Raw genomic sequence first — 27,729 nt, 5'->3', positions numbered from 1 at the left:
CTTATAACATTGTGCCTTATTGTCCTCTGAATCAAGTTTTAAAAATTAGATATTTCGGATTATTCTACCACAGAAAAATTTGTTGTTTAAAAAGTTAAAAAATCAATATGTTTAATATGGACGTACGGACTTTCTGATAACGATTAGAATGTTGCTACGCTTTCGAAATCGTACCTAACTAATATAGGTATCACAATGCAAAGTTTGAAATCTATAGAACAATTCTAACATGTCTAAATTAACGTAAAGAGCTAACCGTTACGTACGGACCAATTCTAATTATAGAAAAGCTTCGCTTTAAATTCACATATAATCTATAATTAAGTATTAATGATATATTATATACATATTTTATATACATAATTTAAATAAATTGAGCATTTTAAAACAATGACAATCAAGTCTATAAGTAGCACAACAAAAATAACTTTTTATACTATTTTAAACGTTAATGTATTATATAATAACTAGCGGTTTCGCCCCTAGCCTCTAGAGGCTTTGCCTTAAGAGGTTTGATCAACCAGATTTTTCGTATTTTAGATTTAAAAAGAAAAAGTGGGTTGGAATTTTTTTTTTTTTTTTGGGGGGGGGGGGTAGTAGACCCCCCTTTTTTAATTTTAGTTTTATTTTATTGGGAGGACTTTTCATCCAAGAAAATAGCTTAAAACCATCCACAGGTATATACCCTGAAGAGTAGAATCTTAAGGGACGGACGGACAAACAGACATCGTTCTACTTTGTATTATAGATAGAATGATCAATATTACGATTAAATATAATGAATAACTATTAATAAATAAATTCAATTATAGTAAAAGATATTTTTCATTTAATCTCTGTAATAAACCAAACTTAAGAAGAAGATACGAACGTTCTTCTTTTAGTTGTAGAGCAGCTATGCTACAAATATATTATAATACAAACATTCTAACTAGTTCTAAATACATTTTTATACATATAATCTGGAATAGCCTAGTCTAAGGTAATAGCGCAGCTTAGGTAAATGCGCGAAAAAAAATAATTAAAGCTTAAAAGTGTTATGTAATTATTGTTAGATCTTGGCTATATCAGAGATAGATTCTTAAAAAAACTTTTTGGCTCACTGCCTCACTAAAATTTTTTGTGGAAAATCCTCCAAAATCGCATAAAAAATCTACAAAAATTAAATAAAATCATAAAAGGGTTATTAACATAAGATTTTGTTTAATTTTTGTAGATTTTTAATGCGATTTTGTTGGATTTTTCACAATTTTTTTTTTAGCAAGCCACACTAATTTTAGTGTGGCAGTGAGCCATAATGTTTTTTAAGAATCCACCTCAGATTATTTCTTAACATTTATTAAATATGTTCAAAATGGTTTTATAGACAGTTGTCCTCAGATACGTAGATATTAATCAGGGTTCTAAAGGGATAAGATAATGGCCGTTATATTGATGCACACCCCCAATTATGATATGACATAGGTACCGCTTTTCTGTAGATTTATATTATTGAAAGAAAAGTTTTAATACTGCTAGTTTATACAAATAAAATTAGATTTAGTTTATATAAGTCCCCAAAGTTATTAGGCCAACAAATGATATAATGTCAGGAATCTAAAGGGATAAGACAATGGCCGATAATTTAATGTACATCCCCAATGATAATACATAACATTACCCTTATTAAAAATTAAAATTAATGGTTGCAACGGTCGGACACTCAACTTACTAAACCAACCAATGTACATTTAAGAAAAGTACGAAAGTTGTTAAGCCAACGAATAATAAAAGGTTCTTATAAAACTTTGGGGACTAATTTTTGAATTTAAAATCTACTAAGAATGGGTTGAAATAAAACTTTATTAAATAATTTATTTTTGAAAAAAAATGTTCTAAATTTTTATTAAAAAAATCTTCAAATTGCATCGTATGTATAAAATCAAAGCTTTTCTATCAGTACGTAATTTGTTAGAATTGTCCTATGAATTTCCTCCTTGGGGACGTCATTTAATTTATCGGTCATTGTCTTATCCCTTTAGATCCCTATTAATATCTATTTTATTTTAAATATTTACATATATGTATTAGACAATGCATAATTATTATTTACAAAATATAAATATAATTCCAGTATGGCTTCGAAACTGATTAATATCCGGTGGATTAGAACTGGTTCTCAGCCATACTAAATTATCATGTATAGCAATGTATTTTAGACAATTTTCCACGAATGTTAATAATAAAATAAATAGGTACCAGTTTTGTTGAACTGGGCTTATAACCCATTGGGGAGATTTTAATAAATATTTTTTATTTTAATATCCGGGGAAAGCTGTCTATAATACAATGAGATAAATAACTATCCTTGGGCAAAGTCAGTTTTAACAATGGTTACTACTTAAATTATATAGTTTTTTTTATACACTTGTAACTCAAAAACCGTCTGAGATGCATTTAACAAGTTTGATTACAAGCATAACTTACAAGAATACCATCAAACATACATAATTTTGTATTACAATAAATAGCTTTCAAATAGGTGCCACTGAAATAGTCATCATGCTGTTTTTGTGAAAACAGGACAGCTATTTATGTTGCATATCTTGATATCTTTAAAACTACCTGATAAGATTTAAATTCTTTGAAATATAAACTATTGAACAGAAAAAAAATCTACAGTTCATTAAACTCATGTTTAAATGCACTTCGTGCAACTATCTCTTAAATATTGCTAACCCATTATTATCATATTCTTTAAAAATTGAAAGTTTACCAAGTACCTTAACTCGTTACTTAATTCGTTACAAGCAAATACATCCCTGTGTTTCATTCACAATCAAACAATAATTACAAAAATATAAATTTTTTTCCTTAAAGTGCACATAGGGGCAATGTCAGTATTAAACAATGGTTTTGTAAGTTGAGTCACAATTTTGTTTTAACTTCTGAACATGTAAAAAAAGGTGTTTCTTGGCCCAAAAATTGTTCTTATGTATGTATTTGCCCCACAGTGTATCTATGTATCTATCTGTGCTGCATATGTATTGGTTGTAGATGATGAAGTTGAGTCCCTGTGCTATGCTGAACAGTATCCCTTGTAATATTATGTATTTGCCCCATAGTGCAGTGTATATGTATGTATTTGCCTCACAGTGCAGTGTTTATGTATTATGTGTATGTATTTGCCCCACAGTGCAGTGTATAATGTATATGTATTATGTATGTATTTGCCCCACAGTGTATCTATGTATCTATCTGTGCTGCATATGTATTGGTTGTAGATGATGTAGTTGAGTTCCTGTGCTGTGCTGAACAGTAACTCCTTGTCCTTGGTAAAATAAAAATATTATTAATTAGAATATTAGGGTAGGTATAGTCCCTTTTGTGGCAACGCCTCTTAAGGGGTATTTTCACTGTAGCTTTTCCCCTATTTCTAGCCCATGCAGGGAGCTCTAACCCTGTGGAGCAATCACTTAACCCAACTTAACCTAACCTAACCTATCAAAACCTAATGTTAAAATAAGACGTTGCCACGAAAGGGACTATACCCGAATGTTATTTCCGGTTTGGCTTCAAAACTGATCCAATATCCCCTGGATTAGAACCGGTTCTCAGCCATACTTAAAATCATGTATAGCATCGTATTACAGACAATTGTATACGAATATTAAAAAAAAAAATGAAATCCAGTTTTATCAGCACAGGCCTTCGGCCCCACGGATCTATCATAACTGGTTTTAATCATATAATTTTTAATTCTAATAGCTGCGATAAATAATTAAATGACTCAGCCACTCTAGTTTGTGTATATCCTTCCATATGTCCGTTGTTTACTATAAAATCATCCAAATTTATGCATTATTTTCTCAAGGAGAGAGGGGACATCATCGTCTATCAATTAGACGAAGCCCAATCTGTATTTTTTTTGAGTCACTTTTGTTCCTGTGACGTCTTATAGATTTCGGGAAAGAAAAAAGGAAGGGGGGAAGAAAATCTCTTCAAAGGATATGGGAAGATATGACGTCACAGGAACAAATGACTCAAAAGTAATACAGATTGGGCTTCGTCAACAATTATATTAGTACTCAAAGTAGAGAACTTCTACTTTGGGTACTTTTATTTTATTTTTATTACCTGGATTTTGTTGCTGTTGTGAAGTTATAGGATTATTACTGCTGGGAGGAGGCAAAGATTTCACTGCAGGTATTATCTTATATCCAATACAGGGTCCTAAATATACCATTTACTATTATTAAGTTGTAAAGGGTGAGCAAAAAAAAATGCGTACCTTTTTAAATTTCAAATTGCGCGGCTTGTGTTAATATAAGAAAAATGTTACGCATACCGTTAGAACCGCTAAGATGTCTATTTTTTGTAAATATAAAAACGATTCCTGTGCTACGCATAGTTTAGGAGCTACATGTTAAAATGTCCCAACTGATGTAAAACTTGACTTGCGAGTAAATTTTAAAATATAACTAAAAATTAGAGAAGATATTTTGCAAAAAGAGATGCCTACATTTTTTAATTTCAAATTGCGCGGCTTGTGGTAATAGTAGAAAAATGTTATGCATACCGCTAAAACCGCTATGAACTGTATTTTTTAGAAATATAAGAACGGTTCCTGTGCTACAAATAATCTAGGAGCCAGATGGTAAAATGTCCCAAAATTTACTCGCAAGTAAAGTTTTAAGTCAGTTGGAACATTTTAACACGTAGCTCCTAAACTATGCGTAGCACAGGAATCGTTTTTATATTTCCTAAAAATAGACTTCTTAGCGGTTCTAACGATATGCGTAGTATTTTTCTACTATTAACACAAGCCGCGCAATTTCAATTTTAAAAAGGTACGCATTTTTTTTGCTCACCCTTTACCTGTCCTCTAGAGGTTATCCAGGTTTAGGTACACTAAAATAAGATCTTGTGGTGTACCTGTACTCTAGAGGTTATCCAGGTTTAGGTATACTAAAATAAGATCTTGTGGTGTACCTGTACTCTAGAGGTTATCTCCAGGGTTAGGTATACTAAAATAAGATCTTGTGGTGTACCTGTCCTCTAGAGGTTATCCAGGTTCAGGTACACTAAAATAGGACCTTGTGGTGTACCTGTCCTCTAGAGGTTATCCAGGTTCAGGTACACAAAAATTAGACCTTGTGGTGTACCTGTCCTCTAGAGGTTATCTCCAGGTTCAGGTACACTAAAATAAGAACTTGTGGTTTTTCCTGTCCTCTAGAGGTTATAAAACCTTGTGGTGTACCTGTCCTCTAGAGGTTATCAAGGTTCAGGTACACCAAACTAAAACCTTGTGGTGTACCTGTCCTCTAGAGGTTATCAAGGTTTAGGTACACTAAAATAAGACCTTGTGGTATACCTGTCCTCTAGAGGTCATCCAGGTTCAGGTACACCAAACTAAAACCTTGTGGTGTAATTGTCCTCATAAATATTTTTGTTTAATAAAAGATCTTTTCTGTACCTGTCCTCTAGAGGTACACCAAAATTAAACCTGGTGGTGTACCTCTAAAAATAGGGGGGGGGGGGAGTTTTGCCACTTTTGCGTAATCCGTGATTATTGGGCTAGGTATCAATGTGAGACTATAGGCTATTTGGGATTAAAGTTTAGTAATTCGCGTATATTTAATCATTTTTGTAATAGGTCTCCAAGTTTAGGTGCTGCAGGCTGGAAGGTTGTTTCTGGACAGGTAAAAAGTTTTGTTTGAAGAGTTAGAGATCAACATATATAACAGAATATGAATATGTTTGGATTACACCGATTACGCGAAAGTAGCAAAACTTCCCCCCCCCCCGCAGCTACTCTATTCTTACTAAAGTTACCTTTATTTGTGATTGGTTGAATTGTGTGGATACCATCCTTAGTCTACAGAATATACAACATTATTATTTTAAAATTAAGTCAGGCACATGACAGTGATGACATATCTTTTTCAGGAACCTTTTCCTATTCATTTTTTTGGGGTAATTATACCTTCTCCAAAATCTTTGGGGGCGGGGGGTGTAAGATATAATTTTCAAAGTTAAAAGGCCCAAATTTTGTTGAGTGTTAATTCATCAAAACCCATCCAGGGTTTATATTTATTATATTTTGTTAGGGAAGAAACTACATCCCTCCCCCCCTCCTTCCCTTTGAGTTGTCTATAATTTTTATAAAATGTTTGTAAATCCTCTAGGCAGGTTTAAAGCTATTTTAAAAAGAGTACATAAATCCATTCCCGCCCCTTTTGGTCTTTTTTTGTCTTTATCAATTAATAAATTATATTTAGGCACAGGTTTTAAGCTACTATAATAACAATAACATTGTTCCTTGATAGTTTGAATTTGTTGCTCTTTAGCATGGGTCTTCAGGTGTCTTGTTAGACTGTCAGATCTATACAATAATTTAGTTTAATATTTTCTCACAAGGTGTCTCTAGTCTCTATTTTAAAAAGAACCATTCCTGTACTACATATAGTATAGGAGCTATGTGGTAGAATGTTCCAACTTAAAACTTTTCAACATATTTCTTATATTTTTCAACGTATCTCCTAACCTGCAAATAGCACAAAAAAATGTACTTCTCTTTCCAAAAACTAGAGTTTATGATGATTCTAACGGAATGCATAACACTTTTCTACTATTAACACAAGCCTCACAGTTTTGATTTTGAAAATGTACGCATTTTTGCACAACATTTAAATTGGTCATAATCCATTAATTTTTAAAAATAAAGCCTTTGGTAAAACTGGTTTTTAAGGCATAATTTGTTGAAAAAATATTTTCAAAATTTTTGAAACTTAAATTTACCATAACAGGTTTTCTAATTATTTAAATAATTTTATATTACTGTTTTTTCTACCTATGCATTATTAAGTTGTAAAAAAATATTTCTCTTAAAACACCCTGTAGGGTATTACTGACTAACTAAGTACCTAACCTGGTAAAAGAGAATACTAGGGTATTACTGACTAACTAAGTACCTAACCTGGTAAAAGAGAATACTAGAGTATTACTGACTAACTAAGTACCTAACCTGGTAAAAGAGAATACTAGAGTATTACTGACTAACTAAGTACCTAACCTGGTAAAAGATAATACTATAGTATTACTGACTAACTAAGTACCTAACCTGGTAAAAGAGAATACTAGAGTATTACTGACTAACTAAGTACCTAACCTGGTAAAAGAGAATACTAGAGTATTACTGACTAACTAAGTACCTAACCTGGTAAAAGATAATACTATAGTATTACTGACTAACTAAGTACCTAACCTGGTAAAAGAGAATACTACAGTATTACTGACTAACTAAGTACCTAACCTGGTAAAAGAGAATACTAGAGTATTACTGACTAACTAAGTACCTAACCTGGTAAAAGATTTGTCACATACTCCACAATGAAATGGTTTCTCTCCTGTGTGAATACGAGCATGAGATTTTAAATGTCCTTGACAATTATTTCATCAAGTTATACCAACCAATCCTCAATCCTTTCCCCCCCTCCTAATATTGAGGTAAAGAATAATATATCAATTGACAACAGAATAATAGATAGAAAGACGAATAGACAGACAGTTGGAAAGAAAAAAAGACAGACATCAAAGAGACACAGATAGGCAGATATGACAGACACATATATAGAATAGACAGACAAACAGAAAGACAAACGGTGAGACATATAGACTGATATACAGATGTACAAACAGACTATTATTCAAACAGACTGACAAGGCATAAATTTGGCCAGATAGAATAACAGACATAAAGACAGTCAGAAAGACAAAGGACGGACAAATAGACAAACAGACAAATAGACATACTATAAATATACAAACACAGAAAAATACAGACAAACGGACAATCAGACAGATGAACAGACAAGGCAGACAGATAGACAAGGCAGACGTTCAGACAGACAAACGTTCGGACAGACAATTAATTTCGACATACAAAATGACAGGCAGCCAAAAAGACAGACAAACAGAAAGACTGTCGTGCAAGCAAACAGACAGACTGATAAACAGACAGACTGATAAACAGACAGACACACATATAAAGACAGACAAAGATAGACAAAAGGACAGACGAACAGACAAACAAGACAGACAACTAATTTCGAAAAAAAAACAAGACGACAGGCAGCCAACAAGACAGAAAAACAGAAAGACTGACGTACTAACGAACAGACAAACAAACCATTAATGTATAAAAATTAGTTAAAAGTTGATGAAAAGTTTCCTGCTTCTATAAATCCTTTGTTACAGTAATTACATATAAATGGTTTCTCTCCTAGGAAAAATCAATCATTTTCTTCAAGTAATGTGTGTGTGTATTTTTTTTATGTGTGTGTGTGTTTGTATACAGGGAGGGAGAGAACATTGAACTGTTTATTACACATAGGAAAAAAGGAATGTGATTCTGACAAACAATTATAAGTAAAAAGTTTCCCATGACCCCCTTCTTACCCACTTCCCTTCAGTTACCAACTCTACGCCAACAAAATATTAATTTTCAGCAATTTAAAATGGAGTTAATTGGCTAAATAGCAGCCCCTGATTACACTAGTCCCCAAAGTTTTATAATAACGTTTTCTCATTGGTTGGCACAACAACTTTGGAGACTTTTTTTTTGAATTTTGATTGGTTGGTTTAGTAACTTGAGTGTCCAAAAGTTTTAACCACTACAGAAGGGGTAATTTTGAATGTCATAATTGGGGATTTATATCGATTAATCGGTCATTGTCTTATCCCTTTTAGATAAAAAGCTTATATTTTCCCCCCTAAAAATGGAAAAATGTACCAACATTTGGCAGATTGATGTCATATTCCATTCTAATATGACGTCAATCGGGATACTTCGGCCAAGCTATGGTAGCCAAACAACAAGAATTATTTTTGTAAAAAAAATCTTCCAAAATAATTTTAAAAAAATCTTTCAAAATATTGGATACAACTCTATGTTAATAACCATTCTATGATTTTAGAACGATTCCTTACAGTGCAGTGTTGCGGAGCTGGAGCCGGGAGCCGTGATGCCAGAGCCGTAAGTTTTGTTAAAAAACATCTCCGGCTCCGGACTAGATAAATAGAGAGATTTTTTTTATAAATTATAATTTGGTAACTCTGTTTTGTCATGTGCAAATGCCCTTTTTAAGTTCCTTAAATAGAGAGGATTAGGTTGCGCTAAAATTCCGTAAAGGTGTGAGTTTTAAGGCTTAAAAACAGTAGTAGAACGATAATATTAACTATGTATGTGTAATGTGTATTCCTTATTGAAAAGTACTATAGACAAAAATTTATTTTATAAGTTTACATAAATTTTATCGTTCTACTACTGTTTTTAAGCCTTAAAACTCACACCTCTACGGAATTTTAGCACAACCTACCTCCCCCTTTGTATAAAATAAAAAGGGATAGTTGCATGAAGTGCATTTAACGAGTTTGGGGGGTACTTGGAGTAAGGAATATGATTGTTTGCCTGTGTGGATCTTTCTGTGTCTGGCCAGGACCCATTTAGAGTTGAATAGTTTGAGGCAGACTTCACAAGAGTATTGACATTTTCCACTTGAACTGCTACTACTGCTAAAAATAACAAATATTTTCATTGGTCTATCACAAAATTTTTCTGTCTATCTGTCTGTCTATCTGTCTGTTTATCTGTCTGTATATCTGTCTATATCTATCTGTCTGTCTATCTGTCTGTCTATCTGTCTGTCAATCTGACTGTCTGTCTATCTTTATGTCCGTTTATCTAACCTTTACTCGTGCTACTCTGGTCGTAATTAGTAGAATATTATCTATCTATCAATCTAACTAACCTTTTACTCGTGCTACTTTGGTCTAAATTAGCCGAATATTCAGTTTTCAGAGCTAATGGTTGTTGTTGTTGTTGATGGTGTTGCTGAAGGTGGTGCTGTTGGTGTTGAGATACTATAATAGTTGGAGCATGACCCGACATCATGTGACCACCGACCTTCTTCACCTCAGCCGGCGGCAGCGGCTGTAAACCTGAACATAATTATTGGTTGAAACGTTTGGACGCTCTAATTAATTTTAGTTCTTAATGTTATCACTATGTGTACTCGTGGAGCTAGTAGTAGTAAACCTGAAACTAATTCACCTTTTCTGACCGTCTGTCCGTCCGTAAAATTATGGAGGAAGTTTTTGATGATAGATTCATGGATAAGACAATGGCCTATACAGTATTCATGGATGTACATCACTAAATATGATTTACAAAATTGCCTATACTGTAGATTACAATTAGTAGTCGAAACGTTTGAGCGCTCTGATTAATGAACCAACCAATCAAAATGTAGCGCATGTTTTACAACAAGACATTCCCCCTTACTATGAAGGGGTAATTTTGTGTAACATCATTGGGGACGTCATATCATAACATCAATTTACCGGCCATTGTCTTATCCCTTTAGATCCCTGATATTTACCTAAGAAGAGCGCCAGCTTAACTCCTTATGTGTCACAGTGTGGCATACAAATAGTTAGTTCTCAAACTTGTCGACCACTCAACCCCTATAATTAAATAGATAGATAGATAGATAGATAGATATAGATAGATAGACAGACAGACAGACAGACAGCCTAACTAATTTTGTGTGACAGTGTGGCATACAAATATTTAGTTCTCAAACTTGTCAACCACTCAACCCTTGAAATTAAATAGATAGATAGATAGATAGACAGATAGATAGACAGACAGACAGACAGATAGATAGAGAGATAGATATATAGATAGATAGATAGAGATAGATAGGTGGATAGACAGACAGACAGTTCGACATACAGACAGATCGACAGACAGACAAACAGACAAATAATTAGTTCTGAAAATTGCCAACACTGAAATTAAACCCACAAATACTAGTTTTTAGTTTTTATCAACAAGGATGACAACATCCTTATGTAGCGAAGCTAATCTTTATATAAAAGTAACAGGATCTCTGTCTATGTGTGTCTACGAAGGATCTTGCTAACCACTGAACAGCTATGGGTTCTCAATTTAGAGTAAGCTTCACATAGGTTCTTAATGATTTAACGTTCTTTCATTAGATATTTAAATCTTGGGATGGTTTTAATTTATTTTCTTACCCCTTTAAATACAGAGCCACTAAATGCTATGGGCGTAGCCGCTAGTATATATCAAATTAGCAAAAGCCAAGCAAATAGAAAGAAAAGGGACCTTAACAAACAATAATGTAATAAGTTTTTATATGAAATTTCAACCTAATTTGTCAGAAGTCCATCATTTTTAATTGATAATTATTTGATTTCTTTAATGTGCAGTACCGATTGACCTACAGACAAAGTGATTTATAGAATAGATGTGCAATGGTCAACATGTCCTCTAGAGCATTGCCGACAAACTGACGGACAACAGAGTAAATTATATACTGAGGTGGATTCTTAAAAATCTTTTTGGCTAACTAAAATTTTTTGTGAAAAATCCTCCAACATCGGCATAAAAAATCTACAAAAATTAAACACAATCTTTTGTTAATAACCATTTTATGATTTTATTTCATTTTTGTAGGTTTTTTATGCAATTATAGAGGAATTTTCACAAAAAAATTTTGTGAGCCAGTGAACCAAAAAGTTTTTTAAGAATCCACCTTCGTATTAGAGGGAATAAAAGCTATCAATGTTAAATAGAAGCTGAGAACATCCACATTTGGAAATAATTTGAAAAACAGCTTTCCACGATTAAAAAAAAGTCATAAAATTAATGACAGTTTTGTTAGACTAGGCCATCGGCTCATTGGGGGCTAACAAAACTGGTTTTAATCTCATATTTTTCATTTTACTATCCGCGGACACCTGTCTTTTATAAATAAAAATCTTACCCAGATAGTTGAAATAATCTTTGTTCAAATTTTATGTTCAATTTTCTTTCATTTATTATTTGGATTTTATAATATTTTATAATTTTTATCTGAAATTTGTAACATGAATTATTTTTATATACCTAATAGAGGGAAGGAGGGAGGGGACAATATTGGACCCTTTTTTAACTTTCAATTTATAGTTACAGAAGAATTTATATGTTTTTTTTTTTGGGGGGGGGGTTCTAATTAAAATAAGTATAAAATAACTTCTGATTTTGTATCACATCATTAAATCAGCAGGGGGGGGGGGGGGCGCAATTGGATGTGAACTTAAATAGTGAGCAAAATGGTCGAAATATTGAGCTAGATTCTTAAAACTTGGTACATATATAAGCCTAGTCCTATAGGTACTACATCTAAATGAAAAAAAATCGAAATTTTTTCAAGTTTTAGGATAGGTAAGAAAACCCAGCGCAACTGGGATTTTAGGCAGGTATATTTTGGTCTATCGTTTTTATTAAGGTGTTTTTAAGGCCTAAACCTCCCATTTACGCAGGGTTTATTATTACCTAACCTAAATATAATTTTTTTTTGTCATTTTGCCATGTAGTTCCCACAGGTCTAGGCTTATGTACCAAGTTTCAAGAATCTAGCTCAATATTTAGACAATTTTGCTCACTATTTTAGTTCATATGTCATTGCACCCTCAACCCCCCCCCCCTTATTAAATCATTTGCTTCTAACTAGAAGCTAGCAGTAAGGGGTTATTAAAACAAATTATAAACATTATATAAAAACTAGCAGCTACTTCCCTGGAGGCCTCTAAGGGCATGTTGTAAAATCCCTAGATCAGCTGTTTACCCAAAAATATTTTTTCGCCGCCATATGAGGTTGTTTGTTTTTGTGGTACTCTCCCCAAAATAGTTACAAACTTCCCCAGGACCTATGATTAGCTACCCTGTAAAGGAGAACTCTATCGATTCAGCAGTTAGTGAGATCCATCGGAACAGACAAATAGACATCCTGTTACTTTATTATAAGCATTGGTAGGTTAAATTAATGAACAGCCATATTGAGTTTAATCTCGTCCATAATAAGTACAGCTATCTCAGGGTCATGAACAACCTAAATAATATATAACTATACAGTAACTATGCTCTCTGTCTGTTTGTCTGTCTGTCTATCTGTCTGTGTGTGTGTCTATCTGCCTGTCTGTCCATAATAAGTACAGCTATCTCTGGGTCATGAACAACCTAAATATGAATTAATTCTAGAGTTACTATGCTCTCTGTCTGTCTGTCTGTGTGTCTATCTGTCTGTCTTTCTGTCCATAATAAGTACAGCTATCTCTGGGTCAACCTAAATAATTAATAATTATACAGTAAATATGATCTGTGTGTCTCTGTCTGTCTGTCAGTGTGTCTGTCTGTCTGTCTATCTGTCAGTGTGTGTGTGTGTGTGTGTGTGTGTATATCTATCTATCTATCTATCTATCTATCTATCTATCTATCTATCTATCTATCTATCTATCTATCTATCTATCTATCTATCTATCTATCTATCTATCTATCTATCTATCTATCTATCTATCTATCTATCTATCTATCTATCTATCTATCTATCTATCTATCTATCTATCTATCTATCTATCTATCTATCTATCTATCTATCTATCTATCTATCTATCTATCTATCTATCTATCTATCTATCTATCTATCTATCTATCTATCTATCTATCTATCTATCTATCTATCTATCTATCTATCTATCTATCTATCTATCTATCTATCTATCTATCTATCTATCTATCTATCTATCTATCTATCTATCTATCTATCTATCTATCTATCTATCTATCTATCTATCTATCTATCTATCTATCTATCTATCTATCTATCTATCTATCTATCTATCTATCTATCTATCTATCTATCTATCTATCTATCTATCTATCTATCTATCTATCTATCTATCTATCTATCTATCTATCTATCTATCTATCTATCTATCTATCTATCTATCTATCTATCTATCTATCTATCTATCTATCTATCTATCTATCTATCTATCTATCTATCTATCTATCTATCTATCTATCTATCTATCTATCTATCTATCTATCTATCTATCTATCTATCTATCTATCTATCTATCTATCTATCTATCTATCTATCTATCTATCTATCTATCTATCTATCTATCTATCTATCTATCTATCTATCTATCTATCTATCTATCTATCTATCTATCTATCTATCTATCTATCTATCTATCTATCTATCTATCTATCTATCTATCTATCTATCTATCTATCTATCTATCTATCTATCTATCTATCTATCTATCTATCTATCTATCTATCTATCTATCTATCTATCTATCTATCTATCTATCTATTTTATAACCTTAACATGATTAAGTAGCTCTGCCTCGAAGCTTGTAGCAAATGGACAGCGCAAGCATCTGAACTTATGTCCCTCTGAACCGTGGACCTGAAATATAAATAATAAATTGTAGAACATACATCTGCATCAATGGATATTTTGACAGTAGAAAAAATGTCGGCAATTTAGGTTGCAATTTCCCCTCGCATATATTGGTCGGGCCATATATCCAGAAAAAGGGAGAGGATGGGGTAGGGAGATCGTTATTTAAGTCTATTTTTTACATTTGAAGGTTTTAAAAGTTAAATTATTGCGAAAACTTTAAACACTTGACTTGGACTTGAAAATTATAAAATGTAAACATTAGAAAGACAAGCAGCTAATGTTCGGGGCTTGAGACTGGAGCTGGATTTAATGACAGGGTACCCGGACTTGAGGAAGGTGAAAAAAAAATTGAAAAGGTGTCCGAAACCTGGTCAAAAAGTTGCTAATCAAGGTATTTTTAAAATTTAGCTACCCCCGGAGCCAGAGACGCTCTGAAAATAACGGCTCCGGCAAAATATGGCGGCACCTGCTCAATAACGCTGCATATAGGCATAACATACAAATATGTTATAAACACACACCCAGACACACTCACACACAATATTATAATTGTTACCTTCTTCATGTGCTTATTAAGATCCCCCTTCCTACCCATACATTAACACACACACTCACACACACACGCACCCATACACACACACACACAGACACACAACACCCCACACATACTCACACACACACAAACATAAATACCCACACACACACACACCCACACCTATTTTAACTCTCACCTTCTTCATGTGCTTATTAAGATCTCCCTTCCTGCCGGAGGTAAACTCACACTCTGAACACTTGTGGCGGATTCCTTTGTGCACTGCATCAATATGAACCTAAATATATTTACAATAGGCATTCCTAGGACGATAAAACATGATCTTATAAGCCAAGCTTCACTATAATTAAGTCTTAAAGATGTAAATAATTTTGTTTAAACTTCTGATTAATAAAATTCAAAATTAAAAACTCTTCTTTTGTTAAGTACAACTTTGCTTTTATGGATATTATCATCATTTGGTTTATTCAATACAGGGGGTCTTTCCGTCTGTCTGTCAGTCTGTCCGTCCTAAACAAAAATTACCTTTAGATCACTCATATAAGGACCCACAAAGCTACAGCCTTCAAATTCACATTTAAATGCTTTTCCCTAGTCAGTCAATCAATCAATACAAAGAGTATAAATATTATTATAAATCATACAAAGAGTACCTATAGGGTTTTTTCTTAAAAAGGGGGGTACCTCAGAAAATGTCAATTTCTGAGAAAACCAAACAATCTTTTTGTATGATTTCAACGGGAATGGAAAGTCCATTGAAGTCCCCTGAAGACGTCTAGACTCTAACTCTTACCAGTTTTTGTACAACCCAATCTTTTCCCGACCTTCCAAAAAATCAAAAAAGTTTTTTTTTGTCCGACTTTGAGTATCCAATAAGTATCCTAAAAATAAATCTAAAAACATTTTGCTTTTACACTTTTTTGTAGACAATTTAATAATTTAACAACTTTGGTTTTATGTTTTTTTTTCCTGTCAGTTGATTAGAACATGGAGATAAATGTCATTTAATGAATAAAAACGACTTCACCCCGCCTTACTCTAAACATTATTATACTATTATATATAGTAAGCGTTTTTTTCGCTAACCACTGAACCGATATTGTTCTCCTTTACAGTAAAGCTTAACCCCCCCCAAAAAAATATTTTTTTACTTTTTTGGAACTCAAATTTAAAATGGGATGAGGTCGAATTTTCCCCCTCCTGCCTTAAGTGCCCTTAGAGTTCTATAGGGGCATAGCCGCTAGTAAAATATAGAATACTAGCGGCTACGCCCCTAGAGGCCTCTATGGGCACTTGAAGAGGAGAGAGTCGAATTTAATAACCCAATTTCTTATTTTAGATTTTAAAAGAAAAAGTAAAAAAAAAAATTTTTTTGGGGGGGGGGATTTTTCATTTTTGGGGGGTTGGGGGTGTCCCACTCCCAAGAAAAACCTTCCTGGGACCTAAGAGAAGCCTAGGAGAACCCGATCGGTTCAGCGATTAGCGAGATCCTTCGGTACAGACACACAAACAAACATCCTGTTACTTTAGTATAAGAATGAATATGCTTTACAAATTGATTGATTGCCTCGTGTTTTCTGGCGTGTTTCTTCAGGTACTCAGGCCTAATGGCGGTGAACTCACATTTATCACATTTAAAGACGGTGCCCTCATGCTTAGATTGATAGTGTCTCCTGAACTGAAATCCAAGACTGGAAGTAAAATCACATTGATCACACCTGTATTTATGCTCCTCATGTCTGGCTTTAATGTGTGTATTCAGGGCTGACTTACTCCACGTAGTGTAGGTGCAGTAATCACATTGTAATAATTCCCCGGTATGTTTCTTCATGTGAACATGTTTCAGATTATTGAGATGGTTGGTAACATAGTCACAGTGGTCACATTTATACATTCTAACACCGTTCTCATCTGTGGTGTGGATAATACCGCTCATTACGGCATCCTTAATTTTGCCCGCCTCCCCGGGTGGGTGAGCTTTCCCCTTGTGGGTGTTGAGTGACACAAGAGTGGGTGCTGCATAGGTACATTCGTCACAGAAATATGAATCCACCAGGTGTTTCAGCTTCATGTGTTTCTTCAGCAATTCCGGATGGCGTGTTTTGAATGGACATTCTTTACATGTATGCTCTATCCGTCTATACACACACACAAAATAAAATTAAACTATATGTAGAACAAGAAAGGTTAAAACCATTTTGAAAACTAGAACAAGTAAGCTTTAAAAAGTTTGTCCACTATTTTCAAATATACAAACATAGGCTTAATAATTGTAGTTTTGAAAATAATGAAGATTACTTTGTTGTGTTATTCAAAAGATAAAGGCAAGATTTCATTAACTCACCCCCTCCCTCTTTATCATTATTTTAGCCCGCTACAGCATTCACTTCATTAGAGAACATAAAAATCTGGACTAAGATCCAAGTAATAATAATAAATCCATTTGTAATATTATTATTATGTTTGCCTGTGAATGACATCAACATGTTTCTTGAGATTTCTTTTCTGTGAGGACACATGTGGACATCCCTCCCAGTAACAAGGGAAGGTCACTCCTTGCATAATAAATTCATTTCAGATCTTCTTATTGACCAGAGGTGGATTCTTAAAAAAAAATTACCCCAATCCTCCAAAATCACATAAAAAATCTGCAAAAAATTAATACTCTTCTATGATTTTGTTAAATTTTTGTAGATTTTTTAATGTGATTTTGGTGGATTATTCACAAAAACAATTTTGCCCCACTAAGCGATTAGTGGGGCAATTTTTTTTAAGAATCCACCTCAGATGTTCTATAATTCACTTTGTCTGTCTGTCTGTTTGTCATGTAATTTTCTCAACTGTTGTTCAAGATAAACAGGTAAAGTTTTTGTGAAGATTCCTAATATAGATGATGATGTAGATAGATAGAGAATAGATAGATAGAGAGTAGATAGATAGAAAATAGATAGATATAAGAGTAGATATATAGAGTTGTTAGATAAAGACATAGAATAGATATATAGAGAGTTGATAGATAGTGACATATATAGATAGAGAGTAGATAGATAGAAAATATATAGATATGAGAGTAGATAGAGAGTTATTAGATATAGATAGATAAAGAGCAGATAGATAGATATAGAATAGATAGATATAGAGTTGATAGATAGAGAGTAGATAGATTGAGTCATAGATAGATAATGGCGTAGATAGATTTAATAGATAAATAATGAATATATTCCTTCATGTTTAGCTAGAATGTGTTCTTTAAGATGAGAATAATCTCTGGCCACATAATCACATTTCTCACATTTATGTACAACATTAGAGAGATGGTGCTTCTTCACATGTTTTCTAAATATCAATAGGATTATATTTTTATATTATATTCATTTATGCAACTTCCCCTTGGTTGTTTAAGAAGGATGATAATTGGGTAGTTTGGATACTCAATAGTCAAATACATAATATAAGTACAACCCTTACCCAAGCTCCTTTGTGGAGAGTGTCATTCATTATGGTGACCTAATTTAGGACACCTGCAATACTCAGCAAGGGTGAGGTAATAAAGAGTAAGTCCCTTTCAACAACAGTTCATGTACTTGTACTTGAGCGTAGACCTTGAGCTGGCCCTGGTGCTAGCATACAAAACTGTCTCGTCCTACTCGATAACTACTTAGGTCCAAACACTAAGAAACTATGGCTACACACACACAAACATTATATAGGTATTATCTTTGTATTAAGAGTTATACTACTATATGCCTCTAGGGAGGGATGTTTTCTAAATATTAAAATTCGTATTTAGAGCTATACCCTAGATATCTCTAGGGAGGGGGGGGGGGGGGGTTGTTAATCATCCCCAAATTTTAATTCCCTAATGTGCTTCTAGGGGCTTCTCGGGGCACAGGGAATTGAAAAGAATCTGGGAAATTCATATTTTTTGGCGGGCTGGGGTTAAATTTTTCTAAGAGCTTATTCTTTCTCCCATAATAGTTAAAAACCTTCCCTGAACCTCAAAATGGCTTTTTGTTGAGGAAACCCATATCTGTTTAGCTAGAAACAAAGACAGGGAAAGTTCCTTACACATAAAAGGATTAACAAGTAAGATTTCATCTATGGATTATAAAATTTTATAAGCTTAACATAAGGGTATGATAGCAGATGATCAAAACACAATATGGATGTACAGATATATCCTAATTACCAAATAGCTTTGCTTCTACTAAAAAACAAATATGAAACTAAAATATAATTTCCTGGTAGCGTGGCTGTCTTTGTGTTTATAATCACACAATTCACATTGATACATTCCATCCAACAATTCCTGAGATATTAAGGAATAAAAAGTGAAACAAGTTTTTTCAATATTTTTCAATATTTTTCAACATTTTTCAAGATTATTCAAGATTTTTCAAGATTTTCAAGATTTTTCAAGATTTTTCAAGATTTTTCAAGATTTTTCAAGATTTTTCAAGATTTTCAAGATTTTTCAAGATATCTCAAGATTTTTCATATAAACTATAATAAAATATTGTTTCACTAGATAATTATTTCCTTGATATATTTGAAGTAAAGACCAGAGGTAGCCCTAGATGATGGCTGTCCAGAGTTAGCTCTAGAGGATGGTTGACAAACTTTACAGGAATGCACCTCTCCTCCACCCTCACTAGCATGTACTTCCTACACACACATTCACAATTGTCCATAGATATTAAGGGATAATACAATGGCTGAATTTGATGAAAAGTTTGGACCCTTTTGCTACTTTCCACTTCAGTTAAACCACATTTGAGTTGGAGGGGGGGAATTATGTTTACATTAAATATCTAATGTCCAAGCGTACAACCTTGGGGGAAACCACAAAATGTTTATTACAATTCTCTCCTATGCCAGTTATAAATGGTGTTGTCATTAGTAATAATAATCTAAAAGCTTATTACTACTCTATAATTACTGCATGTCCTTCTGTCTGTCTGTCTGTTTGTAAGTCCTGAGTGAATTAAGATTGTGAAGCTTCCTTGATGTGATGTTGTAGATTATCTTTATTTGCAAATATTTTCTCACACTGACAACACCGTATCAATTTGACCTAAACCATTTTTAAAAAGTTATTTTTAAGGGTTATTTCCTGTGATAATAGTAACAGAATGTTTGTCTATGTATCTGTGAGTCTGTAGCTTAAGATCTTGGTAACCGCTAAACTGATTGGACTCTGCTCAGAGAATAAATTACAGGTTATATGTTAATTTGTTGAATCTTCTCTCATGGAGAAACTAGTAGCAAATACACTAGTCATATACATAATGTAGTTATATTTGTTTTGTCTGAAGCTTAAGGTCTCGGAAAATACTGGTCCTAATACTGGAAGCTTTAAAATGTCTGTACCTAAGTGTTTAAGAATAATTTAAGGGTTTTTTTTTTTAATGCAACCATCTCGTAATCAGTGAGCAAATGGAACTTAGAATTCGAATTTCCATCTGAAATTGTGCATGAGTAATCTTGGTAGGTCTATTTTCCCTAAATCGAACAAAAAGTTGGAAAAGTAACGGCTTACGGCTGGCGGCTCAGCAGTTTTGCCATTTTTTGGATATCTATAGTACAAATTATTCACGAAACCTATCTCCACCTTATTCTCGTTGCCACTCCAAAACGCTATCAAACGGTTCTAGATGGTAGTTGTTGGTACTAGAAGTTTCAAAAATGGTTATTGCTATTATTTAACATGAATTAAACCAAAAATATGTTTTAAATAGTTGATTCCTACGTAGTTGATGATGAATTTACCCTGAAAATAGGCAAAAAACGGCTGAACGGCTGAGCCGCCAGCCGTTACTTTTCCAACTTTTTGTTCGATTAGACCTACCAAGAATTACTCATGCAAAAGTTTAGATTGAAATTCGAATTCTAAGTGCCATTTGCTCACTGATTACAAGATGGTTGCATTAACCCCCCCCCCCCCCTTATTTTTTGTCTGATTTTGAAGCTTCGCTGTCAACCTTGTTATTTAGCCTTAAAAATAATGCACCTTGTGTTTAAGAAGCGCATGTTTCTTATATGTTCTCTCTGTGTCACAGGTAAAGGTACAATTCTCACATTGGTAGTTAGACTCAGTATTCTTAGTTTTATGTTTAAACCCGCAGATATGGCTCAGTGGTTTAACGTCCGCCTATCTGTTGGGGAGGTGTCGGGTTCGAGTCCCCAGACCGCATCAATACTAAAGATGTAAAATTAGTACCTACTGCTGCTCTTTCAGGCGTTAGAGATTGGAGTAAGAGTAGGGGGGAAGCCTTAGCCCTAAATCAGGTATGCATGGGTGGTCCTTGGCATGGTGCACTAGTGATCGAAAAACGTTGTAAGGTCATAGGTTGATTGAAAAGTCCTTGTGGACTAGCATTGTGTAGTAGCTCACTAGTGTATTAGTGGCGTTTGTTAGTTCAACGACTAGGAGTCATGTTAGATCCTAGGTTGCATTGAAAAGTCCCTAGGATTTGATGTGGCTTCAGTCATTGCTGATACAGCGTCATGTTCATGCTTTGGTTGCATTAATTGTCGCAATAACACCGTGACCAAAAAATCACGAAACCTTAACTCTCCACCCTTAAGTTTGACGTGTAAATGACCCACAGGTTCTAATTAAAGTGTCAAGGAAACTGGTGGGAAGGATGCAACTCGAATCCGCGTCATACCAAAGACGTTAATAATGGTACCTACCTGCATTGTTCGGCACAGGACATAAAAAAATGCAGAGTAGGGGGAATGCCTTGGCCCCAAACAGGCGCAACTCATTACCATGCACAGTTAGGATCTCCAGACAAAGATCGTGCAATCAAAGGGTTGGTTGTCTGTAATGTACTGTACTTCGGGTATGAGGTGAAGGACCAAGAGTCTGGCCTTGAGTTGACAAGTTGACTGTTCAGTCCAGGTGCAACTCACCCACACGACATTAACATTAGTTTTATGTTTGGTGTTGATATGCTTGGTTAAAATTATTTTCTTTGCTGCAACAAAGTCACAATTCTCACATCTATAAATCTTGCCAGGAGTTTTCCTTACAGGTTCTACCAATTCATCTAAGTTGGAATAATCATTATTTAAACAAAATGTAGAACTCATTGAAACAAGGATGACAATATCATCAGTAGAATATAAACAAATCAGACAATCTAGCAAAGAACAAAAAAAATGGATTGGACAAACAGACAAAATGAGTCATAGAGCAGATGTTTAGTTGTCATAACAAAGAAAATTAAGATAGAGAATTTGCTGAAAAAGTCTTCTTTAAATTAATCCTCCTGTATGTCTGTCCTACATGTACAGGCTGTTCTACAATTTGTTTAATTTCCTGAGTAATCCTCATCCATATAATTATCTTCTTTATTTTCATCAAAATAGTTCTCTTCCTCTGATTTTACTTTTACTTGCTGCCACAAAAAAAATATTCAACACAATTATTTTTAACTGTGGGGCTGTCTTTTTTCCTCTCTTTTTTCTATCTTTCCTTATCTATTTTTTATCGCGCCTTTTCTCTTTTTATAGTGTTCAACTTAAGAAAAGTACAAAAAAGTAAACTTTTTTTTGTCACCATCAATAGGTATTACTGAATTGAACAACTAAAACAATATTAGGAATGTTATCTAACATACACTCTATTATACTTTTATAGCTTTGACTCTTTGGTAACTCTTTTAGCATATGTTCTAACAGAGGTATACAACAATCCTGTTGAAAGGAGTAAGTCAGTCACTGATGGAAGCTTTAAGAAACAAAACAGCAAGACTACTCTATAGACCCAAGTCTGTAAGTATGTAGTAATAAAGTATGTGTCCATATTATTTTCCTGATGTTTTTGTTGATAATTTTGTTCACTGCTGGTTGAAATATCTTGTCTGTGTAGTTCCTGCCAAACTGAACATGCTCCTAGTCACAATGCAGGGTAAGTAATAAGTAATTATACAAAGTTATTCCTAAATATGATTATATAATCATGCAAAGAGTATTCCTATATATGATTTTATAATCATACAAAGAGTATTCCTATATCTGATTTTATAATCAAACAAAAAGTATGCCTGAATGTAATTAGGGTATGTCTGTACGTCCAAACTCTGCCCATCTTTACCCTCCCCAAAAATAGTTTTAAATCTTCCCAATTCAAGCTAAAAGAAACATATCAGTTCAGCAGTTCACAAGTTACAGACAGACATATACATCCTGTTATGAAAATAAAAGGATTATCAGTATCACCTATGACCTAGTACAATACTATACTAATGATAAGGGTTGGGCCAGATACCCAGCTTTGCCAGATATTAAAACTATCCGGATATCGGATATGCAGCTGATGCCGAATATCCGGTAATTTGCCGGATATTGAACATTGGCCAGATATCCGGCCGGAACTGGATATCCGGCATTAGAAATCAGCCGGATATCCGGTATCCAGCAAAAAAAAGTATCTGGCCCAACCCTACTAATGATGCATCTCATCACTATAAACTTATCCCCTCCTGCCTTGAACAGCATTGGCAGCATCTTTACAGCATTGCTGTGCTATCACAAGTGGATCAGCTATCCCCTCAATCATTATAAAATCATTCACAAGATTCTTTATCTGTACAACAAGAAAATCCCTTAATTGTATTCTTTAATTTATAAAGGCAGCTATGACCCTTGAGCCGCTTGGGGCACTTTAGGGTAGGGGGTTGATATGGTCAAACCTCCATTTTACATTTTACTTTTAAAAAGCAAAAGTAAAGTTATTAGAGGGGGATTTCTTTGGAGAAAGAGCTATGAACCTTCCCTTAATCTGAAAAGGAAAACCATAATGGTTCAGCAATTAGCAAGATCTTTTCCTACAAACAAGCATCCAGTTACTTTTATATGGGATCTTTATAACTTTGTTTTGTTCCAAAATTAACAAAAAATCTAAGGTATTTTTCCTTAATGACTGCTTCTTGAGCTTGCTCTAGTGCTTGTGTAGCAGAGTCAATAGCATAAGTTGCCTCATCAAACAGATGAATATTTTCAGTCTTGATATCATGGGACTCATCAATACTCTCATCACCAAAATTGTCCTTACTTTCCTCAACTTCTAGAAATTCTTGGACAACAACTATATTCACCTTTTCATAGCCTATTTTTTCTTCATCTATTATCATCCCCTCATCAATTCTGATTGGTGGATTTTCCAGATGATTCACATTTCTCATTGGTGGATTTTCTTCCATTGTAATTGGAGAGTTTTCTTGAATTGTGATTTGAGGATTTTCACCAATTATGATTGGAGGATCCAGCATTATTTGTGGATTTTCTTCCATTTCCAATTGTTAATTAAAAAGAAAAGGTATTTGTTATCTACACATGGATTGGTCTCATCTTCTGAAATTTAATCATTTCTTATAACTGTTAAGAATGGAAAATAATACTTTAGACATTATTACAACTCAATTACTGATATCCAAATGTTTTTGGGTAATAACTATTTGTTTAACAATTGGACAAGCAGTTTTAAAATCTTACAGGCATACTAAAACGTTTAAGATATAAAATAATTAGTTGTTTAAAACACAAAAGCAGAGGGAATCTAAGCTATGATTTAAAGATGATACACAAAATTATCCCTTCTGTGGCATAAAATTAGTAGTTGAAACGTTTTAACACTTAACTTCTTGAAACAACCAATCAAAATTCACTTTTTCCCCAAAGTTGTTAAGCAGACGAATAAGAAAACGTTATCATAAAACTTTGGGTAGTCCCCTCTCCCTCTGATATAAACATAAACTCAGATAATATTACCCACCTAAAATTAAACTTGAATAAAAACCAGCCTTCTACATTTTTTTTCTGAAAAAAACACATTTTAGTTGGAGTTTTAAAAACTGAACAAAACATGATCATAAAAAAATTATTTTTTAAAAATCCAACATTTCAACATCAACATTTAAAATTATTTTTTTTTGTTTTATATTTTTTGTATGAAAACTCTTTGTTAATTTTAATTTTAATCTGAATTAGAAATAATTGGGAAGAATTATAAGGAAGAAAGATGTAGAGATAGGTCATTAGGAAATATAATCATTACTTTTATTCAAGATTAGTGGCTAATATGCCCCTGAAAAGAGAAGGTTTATATTGAGAGAAGATAAATTAATATTCCATTGATCTATCTCTAAGTGGAAGATGAATAAAGAGAAAGAAGATAATAAATATTAACAAGGAAGATTATGCCTAATTATCAGCGGAATCACACAGCAATCTGAATTAATCTATTAATTTTCATTTGTATATTTTCTGTAACTGAAATTGTCCGAATAATCTAAAAACCTAGATAAAAGAAGCATCAAGATTAAATTTTTAAAAATCAAGGAAGGGAGGGGACATTGGACTGTAAGTTATACTGGTACCCAAAGATTTATCACCGAAGTTGGCTCATAGCCAATGGGTTCTTTTATTGAATTGTGAATGGTTAATTCCAAATTAATAAGTAGTATCTAAACTTTTTTAAAAATAATTATGTTTAACATCATTGGGGGTTGTGCATCAATTTATAGTCCAATGTTCCTTATCCCTAAAGATTCTTGAAAAAAAAAATATGGTTTGTCCCCCAAAAAAATAACATACCACACTCCAAGACCATTAAGTATAATTTTCTCCAAATCTCGATTAAATTCTCCAAATATTATCTCCTTTTTCTCCCCGCTATCTCCAATTACTCGCCGCGCTCTCGAATTGCTCCCCATGTTCTCTCGCAAAACTCGCCCGCACTCTCGATATTCTCGCCGCTTCACTCCCGAAATGCACCATGCAAACTGGAAAGTGTCGCCGCGCTCAACATATGCACAGCGCTCTCCATGTGTGCACCCTCCCGCGCTAAAGATATGCACAGCGCTCTCCATGAGTGCACCCCAAGTTCTCGAAAATCTCGAGGACTGCTTTTTCCCGCCAGTTCTCGTAAGTGAGACTAAAATTAAATTTACATAATTTTTTGGTTAAATATTATCTTTTTTTAAACTTAAGGTATTTAAAAAAAAACATTTTTATGACAACTTTAAATAATAGAAAAGTAAATAAAGGAAGATTTCATTATTCAAGATTACGTGATTTTTATTATGAAAAAATGTGATACAACAAACTTAATGGCAACCACTGTTTTAGGGGTCCCAAAGGGCCATACAAATGACGGGAAAGCATTATCAATTTTAGGATTGGTAAAAGTAAAAACTACAAAAAAAGTCATTTTAAATTTGATAGTAAAGAAAAGAAGAACATAAAATTGGACCCACAAAATTATTGAGATATAAATCATTATTATAGTTAGGTTTATTATGATTAGGTTAAGTTAGGCCAATGGATAGGCTCCGCAGGGTGAAGAATCCCTTGTGGGTGTAATTACAATGAAACACAAAAAGTAAAGAATAGATAAAAATCCTATAATTCAAAAATCTTGGCCTTTTTAGCATTGGTTGTGTTAGGCTGAAAGCTGCGGCTGGCAGCTGCCAAGTACTGCTGCCGCCGCAGAAATTTTAAATATCAGAAAAATAATAAAAAAATTACAGCCGTTTAAAAACGTTTATGCAAAAAAAACAAATGTTGTTAAATGATGATGGAAAAGAAATTTGACATTGAACAGTTTGTAGTCGAAAATTCATTATCAAACAGGGGACTTGCCCTCTATCTATAATAGGAGCTGAGATAAAGGGGGACGGTGAAATAGGGCCAAGAAAATATTCTAAAACCAGCCCAAGACATTTATAAAGCTTTCCTAAATAGTACAAGCAATTAAGACCAGTATTTTCCGAGATCTTAAACTCCAGGTGAAAAATATGCTAGTAATATGCTTGGACTACAAGATCTCTAGAATTGCCATTTGGATAACTTATAAATGAAGAAATTAATACACAAACATTTAGAGATAAACTAATCTTTCACCCAATCATAATTAACAAAATAAGTTTCTCTTAGGATAGATATAATTTGGGGGTAAGTTATTTCCCCCAAACAAGCTATCAATGGCAGAAACTTGTCTTGGGGGGAAGATTCAATTATAGTCAAATTTCTAATATAAAATTAACAAGAGAATAATGCCATGGAAAAAAATTACAAGAATTGACAAAAATAAAATTATTTTTAGATTTTATAAATCAGAAAAATTAATAGGTATAATATGACAATGGTAAAATATGGTAAATTGGGAATAAAAGTGGCAACACTCCTTAAGGGGCGATTCATCGTATTTTTAAAATGGCTTTTAATAGGTATTTTAGGTTAGGTTAGGTTATATCGGGTTAGGTGATTACCCCTTTAGGGTTAGGCAATAGGCCCAGCAGGGTTAGAGCCCCCCGCAGAGGCTAGAAATAGGAGAAAGGCTGCTCTGAAAAATACGAAGAATCGCCCCATAAGGAGCGTTGCCCTGAAAGGGACTATACCCGGTAAATTTAATGGAAATTAGACAAAATATTATCAAAAATCATATTGTATGTAAATGGATTATTTGGACAAAATTAATAAGAAATGATTATTTTTTTGGTGAATATACATTTATTATAATATCATACCGAGATTCAAAGTGTACAGGGTGTACGCCATTGTGTACAGTACACTTGAAAAAATCAGCTGTTTAGAAAATCCGCCATTTTGTATTAATCTTCGGAATTTTCACTTCTGCTTCTAAAAGGATTAATTTGGTTTAAAACTTTAGTAAAATGCAGGGATATAATTTACAAAGGGATAAGACAATGGCCCATAAATTAATGTACATCCTGAAATATAATACACAAAAAAACCCTTTCTGTAGATTACAAGTAGTGGTTGAAAAGATCAAACACTTAACTTAATTAACCAACCAATTAAAATTTACTAAAGTCTCCAAGTTGTTAAGCCAGCGAA

The 27,729-nt window shown here is 33.4% G+C and overlaps 3 protein-coding genes across 8 annotated transcripts; all 3 read right to left on the bottom strand.

The window, feature by feature from the left end:
• Positions 1-320: 320 nt before the first annotated feature.
• LOC145307415 (uncharacterized) lies at positions 321-11,925 on the bottom strand. 5 transcript variants are annotated; one of them, XR_013875452.1, is made up of 11 exons: positions 11,835-11,925; positions 10,422-10,506; positions 9,792-9,981; positions 9,452-9,555; positions 8,215-8,263; positions 7,343-7,423; positions 6,303-6,364; positions 5,815-5,859; positions 4,117-4,212; positions 925-3,310; positions 321-436 (listed from the first exon to the last, which is right to left on the bottom strand). XR_013875452.1 is itself a non-coding variant. In XM_080149846.1 (10 exons), exons 3-10 carry the CDS (start codon positions 9,932-9,934, stop codon positions 3,234-3,236), a joined length of 657 nt encoding a protein of 218 aa, XP_080005972.1. In that variant the 5' UTR covers positions 9,935-9,981; positions 10,422-10,506; positions 11,835-11,925; the 3' UTR covers positions 321-3,233. The 5 variants fall into 5 exon arrangements, 3 of the variants coding, with proteins under 3 accessions (XP_080005972.1, XP_080005974.1, XP_080005973.1); XR_013875451.1 differs by having other exon boundaries at positions 321-1,062; positions 1,317-3,310; XM_080149846.1 differs by having other exon boundaries at positions 321-3,310.
• On the bottom strand, positions 11,917-24,672 carry LOC145307414 (uncharacterized). Of its 2 annotated transcripts, XM_080149845.1 has the most exons (17): positions 24,644-24,672; positions 23,786-24,222; positions 23,356-23,457; positions 22,685-22,761; positions 22,189-22,268; positions 21,793-21,916; positions 20,870-20,959; positions 19,864-19,933; positions 19,401-19,526; positions 19,104-19,170; positions 18,086-18,198; positions 17,327-17,417; positions 16,427-16,997; positions 15,385-15,450; positions 15,038-15,136; positions 14,223-14,309; positions 11,917-12,941 (listed from the first exon to the last, which is right to left on the bottom strand). In XM_080149845.1, the coding sequence occupies exons 2-17, from the start codon at positions 24,159-24,161 to the stop codon at positions 12,873-12,875; spliced, it is 2,208 nt and encodes a 735-aa protein (XP_080005971.1). In that variant the 5' UTR covers positions 24,162-24,222; positions 24,644-24,672; the 3' UTR covers positions 11,917-12,872. The 2 variants fall into 2 exon arrangements, with proteins under 2 accessions (XP_080005971.1, XP_080005970.1); XM_080149844.1 differs by lacking the exon at positions 24,644-24,672 and having other exon boundaries at positions 23,786-24,227.
• A 13-nt stretch (positions 24,673-24,685) lies between these two features.
• Positions 24,686-27,528, bottom strand: LOC145307417 (uncharacterized). The gene is made up of 2 exons (XM_080149849.1): positions 27,399-27,528; positions 24,686-25,804 (listed from the first exon to the last, which is right to left on the bottom strand). Exons 1-2 carry the CDS (start codon positions 27,427-27,429, stop codon positions 25,389-25,391), a joined length of 447 nt encoding a protein of 148 aa, XP_080005975.1. The 5' UTR covers positions 27,430-27,528; the 3' UTR covers positions 24,686-25,388.
• Between the last annotated feature and the right edge of the window lie 201 nt (positions 27,529-27,729).

This window comes from Acartia tonsa, chromosome 15 (assembly GCF_053477335.1).
Source record: "Acartia tonsa isolate MP-2025a chromosome 15, ASM5347733v1, whole genome shotgun sequence".
NCBI lineage: Eukaryota > Metazoa > Arthropoda > Copepoda > Calanoida > Acartiidae > Acartia > Acartia tonsa.
This window is presented reverse-complemented; position numbering and strand designations above follow the sequence as displayed.